We start from the raw sequence: 18,051 nt of genomic DNA on the forward strand, positions 1-18,051 counted from the left end.
AGTAACCAGACAGACAGAATACTGTATACATAATAAATAAATAAATCTTAAAAAAATAGAAAAAAAACCTACTATGACTTGGAGAGGGTCAGTTGTATGGCTGTGATGGGTGGGAAGACATACAACTGAGGCTGGTGCATGTAAAGGTGGAGTTTCCATGAGGTCAGTACTGATAATGACTCTATTTCCCCATTTGCCTTGCTGTAGACTACGCTATAAATGGTTGTATGCTCCCTGTGATGGGTGATAAAACATGCAACCAAGGTTAAGCCATCTGAGATTCAAGTACTCTTAGGGTGAATCCTGGGATAACCACTTTCTTCTACATGGCATAGGATGGCGTACTCTCTTGAAAAGAGTACTGGATACCCCCTCTCCAAATGGCTGATCTATAACAACATATAATACAGTATCTGAAAGTAAGACATATGAACCCTGATTATCTTACCACTGACATATTAGGTTGTCCACTGGTGAATTAATAATGGCATGGCTATTGTGAGCACTGTCAACTGCTTCAGAGTTGGATTTAAGGCTACTGCACATCGATGAGGAAAGCTTCTTTTTTGCAGATGACAATGGTTACTATGGAAATTCCTAACTAGTCAAGTTAGCTGCTGAAGTGACTGTTAGAGAGGCTTGGTGGACCAGTCCTCTGTAATCAACTGTAAACAGATGAAAATAATCCAGAATCTACATATCACCCCCATTCAAAGTTCAGACAACATTGTATAGGATCAGATGTGAAGAATATAAGAGCTAAATGAAAGGTTGGAGTATTGTGCAGCTACTTTCTCTGAATAGAAACATCCCCTCCCTCCTAGAGAGAGGAGAGACATGCAAAACTCAACAAGCTAAGGAAACAAGATTCAGAAGTTAGTTCAGAAAGCTATGAGATTCCCAAGGGTACTTCACAAGGATTATAAAACAATAAACAACTACTAAGTAGAGACTCTCCTGCGGATGTTGCCTACAGACTGGGCAGAGAGGTTCAAGAATGCAGCTTTCATGAAATGAAATGTTGCCCAGGGTGGGCTTTTCAAGTGTGAATCACCCATACTCCTGAAAGTAAACCTAAGTCACTATTTAGTCTATTGCTGTGGGGAGCTGGAGAGATGGCTCAGAGGTTAAGAGCATTGCCTGCTCTTCCAAAGGTCCTGAGTTCAATTCCCAGCAACCACATGGTGGCTCACAACCATCTATAATGGGGTCTGGTGCCTGCAAGCATACACACAGACAGAATATTGTATACATAATAAATAAATAAATATTTAGTCTATTGCTGTGAAGAGACACCATAATCAAGACAAGTATTATAAAAGCATTTAATTGGAGGCTGGCTTACAGTTCCTGCTATCATCATGGTAGTATGTGGGCAGATGTGATATTGGACAGGTAGCTGAGAGTTCTATATCCTGATCCATAGGCAGAGTGAGACTGGGTCTGGCACAGGCTTTTGAAGTATCAAAACCTACACCAACACATCCCCCACAGAGGCCATATCTTCTAATCTTCTCAAATAGCACCACTCCCTGGTGACTAAGCATTCAAATATATGCACCTATGGGGCCATTCTTATTCAAACTACCAGAAGCCCCTAACCCTTGTTCCAATAAGTAACCCCTCAATAAGTTCAGTGACTCACCAAACTCTATCTGGATGGAATAATTTCTTTCATCTGTCCAGGGCCCCTAACTGGGGTGAATAGCTGTTATTCCAATTGCCCCCCAAAAGCTAACACAACACAAATCATTAGTACACATACATTGAAGTATTCAAAACACTAGAAGTACACCTATAGAGACACCTAAAAATTCCATGGTTCTGTGCACACAGGAGATTTGAAAATATATGGAAGCATTTGCCATAGTTCATATATGTAGTTTGTCTTCAGTGTGAGTCACACATTTCTTTTAGTTCTACTATTCTCTACTGTGAGATCACAGGTGAGCATTAATTAAACTAGTTAGCAGGCATGTAACTGCTAGACTTATCACAAATCAGTAGTGTTTTTCTCTTCTGCAATTGTTCACATAGATAGGGTGACTCTCCTGTGCGCATGCTCATGTAGCTACAAAAATTGGACTACCTAAATTTTATACCACATACTGTACATTCAAAGGGTGTCTCTCCAGTATGAGTTCTCGAATATACATTAAGAGAGGAGGAGGAAACAAGGCCTTCCCACACTGTTCACAGTCAAAGGATTTCTCTCATGTGTGATTTCTTAGATGTTAAAAATATGAGGAAGGAGTGAAGGCATTCTGACATTCTCTGCATTCATCTGACTTTCTCCCATTGTCAGTGACTACAATTGTAGCAAAGCCAGTGTGGCCACCAAAGACTTTTCCACAGTCCTTACACTGATAGGATTTTAGTCCAGTGTGAATTCGGAAGGGCATCTTAAGGCATGCAAATTTCTAAAATTTTGTACATATCTGATATCCAAAAGCTTCTCACCAATATGAATTTTAATATGTTGAGGAAGTTAAGAAAACCTGATGCTCTCCCACATTGCTAACACAGATAGGGCTTCTCCCCAGTGTCCTTATGTGTCTGTTAAAGCATGGGCACTCACTGAAGGCTTTCCCACAATCCTTACATGTATAGGGTTTCTCTCCCTATGAGTCTTCATGTGTCTGCAAAGGTAGGTAGACCGTGTAAATGCTTTCCCACACACTGGACACTCAAATGGCTTCTCCCCGGTGTGAATTCTCAGGTGCACAGTGAGATACGAGGAAGATGCAAAGGCCTTTCCACATTGATAGCATTCAAAGGGTTTCTCTCCCGTGTGACTTCTTAAGTGTTCAATAAGGCCTGAGGAGGTACTGAAGGCTTTCTCACATTCGTTACACTCATAGGGCTTCTCCCCAGTATGTGTCAGTACATGTTTGGTAAAGGTAGTCCGTCCAGTGAAGGCTTTCCCGCATTCCTTACATTGAAATGGTTTTATTCCAGTGTGAATTTGGAAGTGTTTCTTAAGGCATGAGGAATTCCTAAATGATTTTGTGCACACCTGACATTCAAAGGGTTTCTCACCAGTATGAATTTTCATATGTTCAGTTAGTTGATAAAAGCTAGTAAATGCCTTCTCACATTCCTTACAATCGTAAGGCTTCTCCCCAGTGTGTGTTCGTAAATGTTTATTAAGGCATGAGCGCACAGCAAAGGTTCTCCCGCACTCCTTACAGATGTAGGGTTTTTCTCCAGTGTGAGTTCGCATGTGAATCCGAAGGTAGGAGGAACGTGTAAACGCTTTCCCACACACTGTACACTCAAAGGGCTTCTCTCCAGTGTGAGTTCTCAAGTGTGCAGTAAGATAGGATGAAGAAGAAAAAGCCTTTTCACACTGGTTACATTTAAAAGGTTTCTCTCCTGTGTGACTTCTAGAATGCTCAGTAAGTCCTGACCATTTACCAAACACTTTCCCACACTCTGTGCACTCATAAGATTTCTGCCTTTTATGACTTTGTACATGTGTAGTCAGGCCTGAGTGTGCAGTAAAGGCCTTCCCACGTCCCTTACCTTCAGAGCATTTCTCTGAAGCAGAACAATTTGTGGACTGAGTAAAAACTTTCTTACTTTCTTCCCATTCATAGAAATTTTCTTTACTGTGAGCTTTGCTGTCTGCCTTAAGTTGCAACTGATTAACAAAGGCTTTCCCAAAATCACTGCATGCAATGGAATTGCGCGGAATGCGTGTCTTCTGGTAAACAATGCCTGGGGTCAGAGCAAAGGCTTCTTCACATTGAATCGACACAGAAAGTTTCTCTTCAATAGAGGCTTTCTTGACTGAAGGAAGTAAGTCTTTTCTAGACCAACTATATTCAGAAATATTTTCTGTACTGCAAATATTCATATGTGTCTGAAGGTATGGGTGTTCACTGAAGAATTTTCCAGTCTCCTTAGAGTAACAGAGCTCCCCTTCACTGTGGCTTCCTGCCTGTTGACAGAGAGATGAATGAGTACTAAAAATTTTTTCAGACTTATACAGGATGTTCTAGGGGTAACTCTAAAGCACCATGCTAGGTAACTCAAAGCTTCATGCTAGGAAACAGATTCCTGTAGGCAAAGGCTACATCTCTCAAACATCTTTTATTCATGCATAGAAATATCACAGAATTCCAAATATTCTTTGGCCTTGGAAACAAAGAAATACCTTTGTTAATCTTGCCAGTTGTGTCTCATTTGATATATCTGGCCAAAAACTCTCCAGCTGAAGTTCTGTCTCTTTTGTCTCAAGATTCATTTTCCTTTCTGAAATAAAACATTAACAAAAAATACACATACAATCATTTATACAATAAAATATGATGTTGAGTATTTATTCTGATATTGAACATGCTAAGTTAATAAAGCAAAGATAGAATTTAACAAATTTATTATATAATTGAATCCAATTATATAACTGTGATTTGGCAGTCATAAGGATCTAGGGTCAAAATAAAATTATTTTTTCTATTTACATTTATTTATTTATTTAGTGCATGGCATGGCACAAAAGTGGAGGTTAGGAAAAAAATACTAGAAATGATTCTCTCCTTCTACCATAATGTGAGTTCTAGGGATCAAACGCAAACAGGCTTGGAAGAAAGCAACTCTACCTACTAAGCAATCTCAGTGGCCCAAAAACAATTATTTTGGGTAACACGTGATGGTAAACAAGAGTAATATGATTTGGGGAAGAAAGCAGTTAAAACTGCAAAAATACAGATATGAACTCAAAGTGTAAAAGGGAAGATCACTGTTGAAATTTTAGCCTGGATATGGGGCTGGAGATATGGGTCAGGGGATAGGAGGACTTGCCACTTTTTCAGAAGACAAGGTTTCAATTCCCAGCATCCACACAATGGCTCACAACTATCTGTAGCTTCAGTTCCAGGAGGTCTGATGCCCTCTTCTGGCTTCTGTAGGTACCAAGCACATAAATGGTGTACAGACTGACATGCAGGCAGAACACACATACACATAAAATGAAATATTTCTAAATAACTTTTTTAATTTTAAAAAAAGTGTGAAGAAAACAAATAATGCAGTAAACGATGCTGAAAATCCCTCAGAAGCTGCAGTGCAAGGACTGTGGTGCTCAGCATCAAGACGGCCCTTTGTTTTCACATTTATTTATTTTGTATGCATCTGTGTTTGTGCATGTATACACATGAATTTAGGTTTGCAGCATGTGGGTTCAGGAAACCAAATTCGGGCAGTTAGGCTTGGCCACAAGCTTCCTTACCTGTTGAGGCATCTCATCAACTCCCAGCTTGGTTTTCAAAGGGGTTTTTCCCATCAGTGGCATTGAGAATGAATTTGCTCAAAATAAAATGTATTCATATATAAAAAAAATTCCTATGACTAGAGAGACGGCTTAGCAGTAAGAGCACGAAACCTAGAGTCAGTTGCCAGCATGCACACGGCAGCTCAAAACTGTCTAACTCCAGTCCCAGGGCTCCACAGTACCGCACACATGGTGCACAAATATACATGTAGACAGATAAAAATAAAAATAAAGGAAAAACTTTTTCCCAAAAAAAGGTTCCTCATACTTCAAAATATACTGACCTTGTCAATAAGAAATTATTTTAACCCATGATCACGCTGGAGACTGTCTTGTTCCACTATAGTCAACAAGTTTACTTCCTCCAACAAAGAGGTCAGGCTGGGTTTGACAAGCTGTACTCTGATATATAGAAAATGATATATCAATGACAGATGCTCACAAAAGGGATGACAAACTTTCCCATGAAGGAGAAGTTATATTTCAAATGAAACATGAGAATTATTATCTTTTTTGAAATAGGGTCTCAGGTAGCCAGGCAAGCCTTGAACTCACTATGTGACCAAGGCCGAGCTTGAACATCTCCTAAGTACTGAAATTATAGGCATGCAACACCATGCTTAGTTTTATGCAGCACTGGGAACTAAACCCTTTGTGTATGTTAGACAATCACTTTACAAATACTGAGACATACCTATTCCCTAGACCCTCTTATATAAAGATTTACTTTTACTTTGTGTATATGAATATTTGCCTATATGTATGTATGTATACCAGAACAAGGTGTCAGTTCCTCTGAGATTGGAGTTACAGATAGTTATGAGTTGCCATGTGGATACTAGGAACTGAACCTGGGTCCTCTACAAGAATAGCAAATGCTCTTAATCACCTAGTCATCTCTCCAACTCTTGGAATTAGTTTTAAGTAGTTCAAAACGCAAATATTCAATATTTGGGCTATATTTGATTCCTGATATTACATTCAGGCCTAAACATAGAGTAAAGCCAGGCAGTGGTGGCAAACACCTTTAATCCCAGCACTCGGGGGTGAGTTCGAAGCCAGCCTGGTCTACAGAGCAAGTTCCAGGACATCCAGGGCTACACAGAGAAACCCTGTCTTTAAAAAAAAAAAAAAAAAAAAAAAAAAAAGATGGAAACATTACTAAGATTTTTCTTCAAATTGGATGTAACAGAAATGGAGAAAGATCTTAAATCTCATAGGAAATGACTATACCAATACTGTTTAGTTTTTTTGTTTGATTGTTTTGAAACATTGTCTTGCTCTGCAACCATGGCTGGCCTTGTGCTTGTTACACAGCTCAAATTGGCCTTGAGTTTGTGGCAATTCTTCTGCCTCAACCTCCTGCATGCTGGGATTATAAGTGTGTACCATCATGTTCAGCTAGTTGTTACCGTGTGAAACAGTCACACGGGAAAATGTGACAGCAGGTGACAGGAACACAAATGGAGAGTTTTCTGATTCAGCATATCAAAGATAAAGCTGTACATGTCTAAGGAAATGAGAGAGATGTTACTAACTGACCCTAAATCCACACTGTTGACAACTGCCAATAACAGATTAAAATGTTCTAGGACAATGACAATGTCTCTCTTATTTCCCACTATATTCACAGTTACATCATCAATCTTGAAAAATACATATTTTTCTTCCTTAAGATGCTACAGGAGACAATGGCAGTCTCACCTACTGTGGCCAGGTTCTGGTAGTTCTCCAGCATCACGTCTCTGTAGAGGCTTCTCTGAGATCCATCCAATAAATTCCACTCTTCTTTGGTAAAGTACACAGCCACATCCTCAAAGGTCATTGAGTCCTAAACCATCACATACATGGCAGTTTGAGCAAAGTGACATCACCTATGTTCACTGGAGAATGCAAAAGTGACCCACATGCCTGTAAAGGGGTCTACTCCTGTATTCTATCCCAGAGCTCAGATAAGACATCTCTATCCACACTCATTCTGAGGACCTCATATAATCAATCATCTGACCTTCGGAACCACTTACTCATAAAGTTACACTTCTACAGCTCACACAGGGAGCTCTTCTCAGCCTGTTGATCTACCTTGTAGATACTCATAAGCACAATATAAAGACTTACTAAAAATGGGGTAAGAGATGGCATATCAGGTAAGAGTATTTGTTCTTACAAAGGACCTGGATTTGGTTCCTAGCATATACACTGTGCTTCACAACCATCTGTAATTCCAGTTCCAGAGGATCCACTTTTCTCTTCTGACTTCTATGGGCAGCAGGCATATACATGGTATACATACCTATATACATGCATGCATACATACATACATACATACATACATACATACATGCCAAACACACATACACAAAAAATTTAAATTTTAAAAAGATAATTTGTTAAAGCCAGGTGGTGGTAGTGCATACCTTTAATCCCAGCACTCAGAAGGCAGAGGCAGGTGGCTCTCTACGAGTTTGAGGCCAGCATAGTCTACAAGAGCTAGTTCCAAGACAGGCTCCAAAGCTACAGAGAAACCCTGTCTCAAAACAACAAAAGAAAAAAAAAGATAATTTGTTAATGATATATGGGTGCATTCTTGGAGAAAGATATCTGCAACTTCCTTATCATCTGATATTAAACTTAGAAAAATAAATTAGGTTGTCAGTACCAGAAAAATTAAGAATAGCATGATTACTAAAACACTAAGGTAATTTTCATAGTAATTTTTCACCAATGTGAGACACACCTTCCCAGGAAAATCCAACTAAGAATGTAGTTTTGACATGTTCTTTGCTGTCACTGTTGTTCTGATGAGCTGTGGGTACAGTTCTACTTACAAGGAAATGTTTTCTCTGTTGATCCAATTATCACATCTTTTGGAAAGACACCAATAAAATCCATGCTATTATTAGATAACCTCTATATCTTTCATTATTACAGTACTTCTTCAGAAACATCACTCCATCTTGTATGAATTTCATTTCTCAAATAACTTTCTATGTCTCAATTTTCTACACTGGAATTCTTAGTCTTCTGTGAATATACAAAATAAAAAGTATTCTAGTGGTTCACATCTTTAATCCCAGCACTCAGGAAGCAGAGGCAGGAAGATCTCTGAGTTCAAAGCCAGCCTGGTCTACAGACTGAGTTCTAGGACAGACAGACAGACAGATGGACGGACGGACGGCAGGCAGACAGATCCTAGTGGTTCACATCTTTACAGCACTTGGGAGGCAAAGACTATCTGTCTCTGAGTTCAAAGTCAATCTTGTCTATATAGTGAGTTCCAGACTAGCCAGGGCTACATAGTGAAACCCTAGAATAAGCAAAAGGAAAGAAAATTTAAAAAGAAAGGAATACTGGGAGCTGACAGTATAGCTCAATGACAACACAGAGAAGGAAAAGAGCCTTTGTTAAACTTACCATTTATATATCTCAGAAAATATGTCCTCTCAGCAAATCCTGTTGATATATTAAATGTTTGAGTTTGTTTAAAGCATTTTCCTGTTCTGAAATTTTGCAAACAAAAAAACAAATTTCAGCTTGAAGACAGAAAAGGTAAAGAAATTAAAAATTAGTTGGAGGTAAAACTTATAGTCCTATTTGCAGTTGTTTTCAAAATAAAGATAAACAGAGTAAGGGCCATGAAACATCTCAGTAGGTAAAGATGTTTGCTGTAAAACCTAATGTCTTGAATACCCAAGACCCACATTATAGGAGACCAGACTTCTGAAAAGTTGTCTTCTAACCTGTCTATACTGTGACATGCATGTGCACACACACACACACACACACACACACACACTCATTATACTTACAACTATACTGAACTTATGAACGACCAGTTCTGTCCTCTCGTTCTGTTCTTCCTATTGTTTTTTTTTTTTTATTAGTATTATTACATTCCTGAGGATGCAATTCAGGTCATTTGGATAAGCAGCAAATACCCTTACCTACTGACCATTCCACTAACCTTCTAATTATGTCAACACTGACATGCTACTCACCATCTAAACAAAGAATGAATGGCAAGTTAAGGAGGCTCTTAAGGAAACAGATCTCACAGACCCTGAGCCTGTTCCCTACTATAATAAAAACAATACCTAAATGTGGCAACAAGCCATCAGTGTAGTGCTTAATGTTCTGTCACAGACTGTCTCATCTTTGGATTTATGAGTTACTGGACAATTGCTTTAAAATTCTCTCCTTCAAGCTCTGCGAGGTGGCATATGTCTATAATCCCAACATCTGAGAGAAAGGGGTAAGCAAATCACTGAGTTTGAAGCCAAGTTGACCTATATAGTGAGTTCTAGTCCAGCCAGAGCTACACAGTGAGATCCTATCTTGAAACAATAAAATTATACAAAACAAAACAAACATATTCTTCAGGGACGGGGATAGATGCTCAGTGGCTAAGAGCACTTACTGCTCTTATAAGGATCCAGCTTCAGTTCTTCAGATGGGCCACAGTTGCCTGTAATTTTGCTCCAGGGGATTTAAGGCTGACTCTGGCCTTCTCAAGCACACACTCAAGTGCAGACACACACACGCACACCATCTTGGAACTCTTTTCTTGACAGTTAACAAAAACATAAAAGAGGAACGTGTCTATTTGTATAAAACAAGGCCTTGTCAGAATATCTCTTACTTCTATTACTCACAGTGAGCTGATTTCTTAATGTTCGCCTAAGAATTCTAATTCCTTAATTTCCTATCTGTGGAAAATTCACATTCTTGCTCTGCTGTTTTCTCCTAACTTAAATCATTTATTGCTTCTGACAGTTACAGAATGAAGAATGTTTTTCTTCTTTTTCCCCCCACATAGAAAATGACTCAGGTATGAAATTCAGAGCAATCCCTGGTCTGTCTGTCTCACTCTATAAACATAGTCTACGACTCCAGAAAACTTTTAGCATCTCCTCTATTTTCCTATTTATATATTTCTAAATTTTTTTAGATTTATATTATTTCATGTGTATGACTATTTTGCCTAACTAGATGCATGTGCACATGTACAGCCTGGTGCCCCAGGACTTCAGAGGAGGGTGTCAGATCCCCTGAACTGAAGTTAGGGATAATTGTAACCCACCATGTGGATTCTGGGAACCAAACCCAGGTTCTCTGCAAGAGCGACAATTGCTCTTAATACCAAGCCATCTCTCTAGCCCCTCTCACTCGTATCAGTTTAAATGTTTAAATATTCCTTTTTCTTGAGTTCACTATTTTCATTCAAAAACAGAAAATAATACTGTCCTCTATTTCTAAATCCTAATCAAATTATAATAATAAATGCATCCTGTTAGTTAGATGGTTTAATAAGAAGCAAAAAAGAATGTATGGGGGGGAGCTAGAGAGATGTCTCCGTGGTTAAGAGTAATGGCCGCTCTTCCAGAAGACTGGAATTCAGTTCCTAGCACCCACGGAGCAGCTCACTGCCATTTTCAATTTCATTTTAATGCCCTCCTCTGGACTAAGAATGGTTCTAGGTTGGTAGTGGAGAAATGACTCAATAGTTAAGACACTGGAGGGCTGGAATGATGGCTTATTGGTTAAGAGCACTGGCTACTCTTCCATAAGACCCAGGTTAGACTCCCAGCACCCATATGGCAACTCAGAAACCACCTGTAACTAACAGGAGATAGGATGTTCTTTAATGGTCTCCAAAGGTACTGCACTTACTTAGTACACAGACAGACAATGTGGTAAAAAAAAAAAAAAAAAAAAAAAAAAAAAAAAAAAAAAAAAAAAACACCCATACACACAAAATAATAATTTTCTTTTAAAAAGAGCACTGACTGCTCTTGTAGAGGGCCCAGTTCAATTCCTAGTACCTACATGGTGACTGGTGGCTCACAACTGTCTGTAACTCTGGTTCCAAAGGATCTCGCTTCCTCTGGCCTCCTCTGGTCGGTACTACATATATGTGGAGCACATACATACATGCAGGCAAAATACACATAAATATAAAATAACAGTGTCGTCAAAGAAAAAATAGCTTTCGGTAGACTTTTGTCTCCATGTTTTAAGCAACTGGTTATAGGAAACACAAAAAATAGAAGAACCAATCAAACACAGCAGGAGGAGGACTGGGCCTATAGCCTTGAAAGTTTGAAAGGCATTAGGTTCAACTGCCAGTACCATAAAAACAAATAAGCAAAAAAGGAGAAACTCAGAATGGGTGATTCTTCTGAAAGAATGAATGACTCGTTCAAAAAATGTAACAAAATAAAAACAGTTGCTCTTGGTTCAGAAAGAAAGACATAAGTAATTACAAGATCTGAGCCTTGAATAGATAGAAGAGACATAAGAAACATGAAAAAGTATACTTAGCGGGTCTGGAGAGACAGCTGCGTGCTTAGAGAACACTGGCCCCTTTTCCAGAGCTTTAGGTCTCAAACCCTCGGACAAATGGCGCGGTGCCTATTTAACATATCATTTAAATATTCCAAACATTGTGGCTACCTGCCCCTTTTGTACCCCTGACCTCCTGGGCTGTACCTGCTTCCCATGTCCACTCTGGACTCTCCCAGATGTCCCTGCTTCCGGCTATGCTCTCCCACATAGCTATATTTTCTCTTCCACCTACCTAGGAGCAGGTATGCTCCTTTCCTTTTCTCTCTCTCTCTCTCTCTCTCTCTCTCTCTCTCTCTCTCTCTCTCTCTCTCTCTCTCTCTCTCTCTTTTTCATTCACAGAGAACCTGAATTCACTTCCCAGCACCCACATGAATACTTGCAGCCATCTATAACTCCGGTTCAACGGATGCCCACTTCTGGCCTCCACGGATACCAAGCATGTATATGATGGAAAGATAGGCATCCAGAAAAAAAACACCTATACTCATAATAAGATAAAATAAATTTAGATGTATTTTGGAAGCAATGTGGAGAAATTTAGCTTTACTCAGGCTACTTATTAGTAACGTTGTTGAGCCAAGATTTTGTGACGGCCTCCCAGGCTAGCCTCAAACGCCTCATCTTCCTAACCCCGCCTTTTCAGTGCACACATGTGTTCCGCCACATGCAGCAACAACGCAGTTTTCTTACTTTAAGACCTATGCTGCTGGGGCTATAGTTGCCTCAGTGGAGTGTGCACACTGCTCTTGCAGAGGACCCGGGTTCGGTTTGGTTCCCAGATTTCGCAGTCGCCTTAAGCCAAAAAGACGCTCACCTCAACCAAGTGAACACTTCCGATCCTCCAACTCCTGAAGACTTAAGACCAAAACCCAACGTGCGTAAATCCTTTTCCTTTTGGAAGAAAACGGAATGGGGGTCGCGCTCGCCCGCGAACAGCCCAAGAAAGCGCCGACGGCTCAGAGGAGGGCACCCCTGTCACCCAGGAGAAGCAAAGAAACTACAAATCCCAGAGTCCGCACCGGAAGAAACCGAAGGAAACAACCGACAGTGCTTTCGTTTCCGGCCTACGGCTGCAGGACCGGTTCCGGCTCCATCTCTGGTTCTACTTCTCGTAATTTGGAAACCCGTCAAAGAAATTAGAATTCCCTCCCACAAAGGTGCAGTTGGCCCTCGATGGACCGGATGCAGGGAAGAAAAGCAGTCACAGTTACGATGGTGGTCCGGGCTGCGGGTGGGGATCACCCACTAGCGGGACTTCAGAGGCAGGTCCAGTGCCAGAAGGCAGGGAGGTTAGAAGACGGTGTGCTCGCAGGTCGTTTCCACACACTGGATTAGCTCCAGTGTTGAGCGTAGGACTCCATAAAATGAACTAAGTCCTATTTAATTATTCTGCCTTTTAGATCGTGATTTCTCCTCTTTATCTTGACACCGTCTCTGTTCCAACAGTTGAGGCGTGGAGTTTTCTGTCCTATCGGGATGGACCCAGTGCACATGAGTCCATAACAGAATTGTTATGAAGAGACACCGGAAGTAGCTGGAGACATGAATTCTTTCCGGTCTTTAGACAAGCTGAATTTGGTTAACAGTATCTTCACTGGGCAACTTAAAACCACCTGTAATTCCATCTCCAGATCTCCGCACCCACTCTCCTCTTTCCCTCTCCCTGCCCCTCCCCTTCTCCCCAATTTATTCTCATCCTCCCTCCCCCACTCCCTCCCTCTGTCTCTCGTCTAACATTTAATTCTGGTTTGTATGAAATTTGCTATGTAGATATATGTAGACCAGGATCGCTTGTAACGCACAGAGATCTACCAATCTCTGCTTACCGAAGATTTGGAATTTGAGTAGCTACTAAAAACAGAAAAGACTAAACAAAAGAAAAAACCTTGATTGGTGAGTTGGATCAGCAGATAAAGGTGCTTGCTGCCAGCTGAATTCAACCACCACATTGTGAAGGGAGAGAACCAACTCGTCCTCTGACCACACCACACGGACACGCGCGCCCGCACACACACACACACACACACACGGGATAAACTGCCAGACGGTGGTGGTGCACACCTTTAATCCTAGCACTCGGGAAGCAGATGGATCTCTGTGAGTTCGAGGCCAGCCTCATCTACAGAGCTAGTTCCAGGACAGGCTCCAAAGCTACAGAGAAACCCTGTCTCGGAAAAAAAAAAGGGGGGGGGGGGAGAACGGGGGTTAATTGATACATTTTTAAAGGAATATATTAAACAGAAACTGGGCAAATTATCAGAGAAAGCAGAAGAGAACTGACACACACCCCGGGATAGGGGTCCTTTATAGCAATTGGAGACATTATGGGGGCCAGTTAAGTGGAATTATATTTGAGAAGTTTTTTAAAAACAGCTTACTGTCTTGATATAGTTGACCTTTTAACACCATTTGCCCTCCGAAGACTGACCATTTAAGATGAGGTCCAAAATTAGAAGGAAGCCTGTTTGTTTGCTAAGGAAAATTTTTTCTTTTTTAGGTATTTACTTATTATTTATGTCATGTGTGCGCCACTTCAAGCATGGCTGTGGGGGTCAGAGGGCAAGGAGCAAGCAAGTCAGTTCTCTCCTTTCACCATAGCTCCTACCTACCGGTGCTGGGTACTTCCCACTTATGAAGGAGTGTTTAAACTTTTTAGTGCTTTTCTGGGGAGGTGCCGTTTTATGAAGTTAATAGTTATAGTAACTGATTTAGGCCAGGAATCGTGGCACATGCTTTTAATACCAGGATTCTGGAAGCAGAGGTGGGTAGATCTGAGTTCAAGACCAGCTTTATATCTACATAGTGAGCTCCAGGCCAGCCAGGTCTAGTGAGAGCCTGTCTCAAACTAATTAAACAAGAAGTAACTAATAAGGGCTGGGGAGAACTCAGTGGGTAAGAATCCTTGCTCAGAAAGAGTGAAGGCCTGGAATCTCCCGGGAATCACTAGAAGGTAGGAATGGCTGCATGTGGGGCTCATGCTTATGGAGCTTTTCAGCTGCAGCCATGAGCGTCTCATTCATGTCCACTGCCGTCTTTGAAACACTGCGCACTGGATCTGCACAGGCTTTGTGCTTGCTGGATGTCCACAGGTTTGCCAGGCCCGCCTTGCAATTTGGGTACTACAGTGAGTTTTCAAGCTGACCTTCCTCTGTAACGCCTTCACTTTTTCATTTAGCTTATTCTTTGACATTGTTTTTGAAGATTTTTGTTTTGTTTTTTGAGACAACAGTTTCTCTGTGTAGACCAGGCTTGGCTTCAAACTCACAAAGATCCACCTGCCTCTGCCTTCCGAGTGCTGGGATTAAAGGCGTGCACTACAACTGCCCATTTTTTTGTTGTTGTTGTTGTTTGTTTTGTTTTTGAGAGAGAGATTTTTAAAAGATTTAGTTGGGTGTGATAGTGACAACTTAAATCCCAGAAGCAGAGTCAGGCAGATCTCTGAGTTTAAGACCAGGCTGGTCTACATCGTGAGTTCCAGGCCAGACCCCTGTCTCAAAAATAAATAAGCAAAGTCTATGACTGTTTTATCTTAAGTTACTTTTCTATTGCTGTAAAGAAACACCACAACGAAGGCAATTTTTAAAGAACAGCATTTAATTCTGGCTTTGCTTACAGTTTCCACGGGTGAATATATAACCATCCTGGCAGGGAGCATGGTGGTAGGCAGGAGGCATGACACTGAATAGTAGCTGAAAGCGTACATATTCAGACTACTACGAGACAGAAAGACTGAACCTGGCATGAGATTTTTTTTTTTTTTTTTTTTTTTTTTTTGGTTTTTCGAGACAGGGTTTCTCTGTGGTTTTGGAACCTGTCCTGGAACTAGCTCTTGTAGACCAGGCTGGTCTCGAACTCACAGAGATCCGCCTGCCTCTGCCTCCCGAGTGCTGGGATTAAAGGCGTGCGCCACCACCCGGCTTGGCATGAGGTTTTGAAACCTCAAAGCCCACCTCCAGTGAGACACCTCCTCCGACAAGGCCACACCTCCTGATCTTTCCCCAAACAGTTCCACCAACTAAGGAACCAAGTACTCAAATGTATGAGCCTATGGTGGCCATTTTCATTCAAACCACCACATTCCACTCCCTAGCCCCCAAAAACTTGTAGCCATCTCATAATACAAAATCCACTTTCCTGTGAGTTCAAGACCAGCCTGGTCTACAGAGCTAGTTCCAGGACAGGCTCCAAAGCCACAGAGAAGCCCTATCTCGAAAAACCAAAAAAAAAATCCACTTTCAAAGATCCCCATAGATTCTTATTGTCTCAAGGCTATCTCTTAACTGCAACCCCCTTCAAAATCACAAAGCACATTAATTACTTCCACTATATAACATAGACTACATTACCATTCCAAAAGGGAGGAAAGGGGGCATAGTGGGGAAGTAATAGTCAAAGCAAGACTGAAACCTGGCGGGGCAGACTCAAATGCCATAGCTTTATGTCCTGTGACAAAGGGCGTGATAGATCACACCTCTCTGGAGCTGGTTCCACTTGGTGCAGGTCTCCTCGATAGGTATTCTATGGCTCTGGAATCTCCAAAACCTTGGGGTCTCTAACATAATCCAGAATTACACAGCTTCACACAATGGTCTCTTTGGGCCTCCACGGCTTTCTTTAACCACAAAGGAAGGTTCCACAACCCTTTAACTCCTGCATCCTCTTGACTCTAACTCCAGGACCACGTGGTTGGTGCTGCCAAATTCTGTTTGACTGGGCTGGGAACCCTGACCCCTTCCTTGGATTACATTTACAAAAGCTTTGATTTGTTGACACTTTATTTTGTTGAATAAGCTTTCTTTTGCTGGGGGCTGGAGAGATGGCTCAGCGGTTAAGAGCATTGCCTGCTCTTCCAAAGGTCCTGAGTTCAATTCCCAGCAACCACATGGTGGCTCACAACCATCTGTAATGAGGTTTGGTGTTCTCTTCTGGACTTCAGGCATACACGCAGACAGAATATTGTATACTAAATAAATAAATAAATATTTTAAAAAAAAAAAAAGCTTTCTTTTGCTATACAGAAGATTCCTTAGGTATTTTCTGTTTACAAACTGGAAATCTGGTTGGGTGGAGGCTAGCCTCAAGGGCATCACTCCCTTTACTCCACTTCACATTGGGCCTTCCTCTTTGAGCACAAGATTTGACTCCAACATAAAATTTCCTGATGCTCTTTTTCTTCCTAGTTTGTATTTCTTTTTGTTCCACTTGCGCTTTTTCATTGTAGATCTGCATAAGCGTGATCACAAAAACTTTGTCTTAGTTACTGTTCTATTGCTGTAAGGAGACACCATGACCAACACATCCAAAAGAAAGCATTTAACGGGGAGTTTGCTTATAGTTTCAGAGGGTGAGTCTATGACCACCATAATGGGAAGTATGGCACCAGGCAAGCACGGCACGGCACTGGAGCACAAGTGGAGAGTTTGCATCTGATCCACAAGTAGAAAGCAGAGGGCTCTGCAAGACCTCCTAATTCTTCCCAAGAGCGGTCTATCAACTAGGAACCAAACATTCAAATATGAGTCTCATTCAAACAACCACATGCTTGTATGTATGTATGTGCACCAGATATGTACTTGGTGCCTATGAAGGTTAAGAGGGATGAAGGGTGGGGGGCACTGGATCACCTGAAACTGAAGTTACATGTGATTGGGGACTACCAGGCAGGTGTTGGGAACTGGATCCAGGTCCTCTGCATGATTACCACTGAGCACTCTCTCCAGCCCCACCCTGACACTCTTATACATGTATAATGTATTTTGGTCATTTTCACACACTCATTACTTTCTCTCATCTTTCTCCCAGTCCCACTGAACTTCTTTCCTCCTTCTATTTTCTTTGTTTTTTTTTTCATTTGTTTGTTTTTGTTTTGTTTCTTTTAGTGACCCACTGGATTTTAAGTGTTTTATTTCTGTGTATATGGTAGTGCACGTGAATGCCCCCAGAACTAGTAAAATGGAGTAGCTTTCATGAGCGCAGAAGGGGGTTAATTACTGAAGCACGGCAAATTACAGGTGGGTAACTACTGAGGAACATAACTTCTCCTTTCCTAGCAACCCTAAACTGTCAGTAGTTCCTTAGAGGGTTTTTATTCATTGACTCCGTTATTGGCCCCTACAAACGTTAGCCTTATTAACAGACTGTATTTGCATCCAGGATTCAGTCACAGTATAAAGGACCTATGCTGTGAGACTGCTCCTGTCTAGCTAAGCCCCAGAACTCAAACTGTCATGTTGTTCAAGCAGACCATCTCTATGAGGAATCACACTCCCGTGTGCTTTCCTGAACTCAATGGAATTGTCCTTTGTCAAAGCTGAGGAGTGGATTTCTCTACTACAGACCTCATGGCAGGACTAGAGAAAATAGTCAAGAGTCCTCATACCCTGTAATGCCTCAGGCTCTGGCCTTCACCAAACCACTGTATTATATTAAAT

The 18,051-nt window shown here is 41.2% G+C and overlaps 2 protein-coding genes across 2 annotated transcripts in view; both read right to left on the reverse strand.

Annotated features, from left to right (window-relative positions):
* Positions 1-1,749: 1,749 nt before the first annotated feature.
* On the reverse strand, positions 1,750-12,589 carry LOC130872628 (zinc finger protein 26-like). The gene is made up of 5 exons (XM_057766793.1): positions 12,435-12,589; positions 8,690-8,775; positions 6,980-7,106; positions 4,160-4,257; positions 1,750-3,943 (listed from the first exon to the last, which is right to left on the reverse strand). Exons 2-5 carry the CDS (start codon positions 8,690-8,692, stop codon positions 2,549-2,551), a joined length of 1,623 nt encoding a protein of 540 aa, XP_057622776.1. The 5' UTR covers positions 8,693-8,775; positions 12,435-12,589; the 3' UTR covers positions 1,750-2,548.
* Positions 12,590-15,289: 2,700 nt separating this feature from the next.
* Positions 15,290-18,051, reverse strand: part of LOC130873241 (zinc finger protein 26) — a 28,960-nt gene continuing 26,198 nt past the window's right edge. Inside the window, exon 13 of the transcript XR_009057014.1 lies at positions 15,290-16,843. The gene's annotated coding sequence lies outside the window, so the exon portion shown is untranslated. The remainder of the gene's footprint in view (positions 16,844-18,051) is intronic.

Source organism: Chionomys nivalis, chromosome 4 (genome assembly GCF_950005125.1).
Source record: "Chionomys nivalis chromosome 4, mChiNiv1.1, whole genome shotgun sequence".
NCBI lineage: Eukaryota > Metazoa > Chordata > Mammalia > Rodentia > Cricetidae > Chionomys > Chionomys nivalis.

Bases quoted from the DNA above. Each gene is read 5' to 3' on its own strand.
- LOC130872628 (XM_057766793.1), bottom strand. The intron at 4,258-6,979 runs GTGAGACTGCCA...GTTTTATTTCAG, and splicing joins CCAGAACCTGGCCACAGTAG to AAAGGAAAATGAATCTTGAG. The intron at 3,944-4,159 runs GTATTTCTTTGT...CTCTGTCAACAG, and splicing joins AACTGGCAAGATTAACAAAG to GCAGGAAGCCACAGTGAAGG.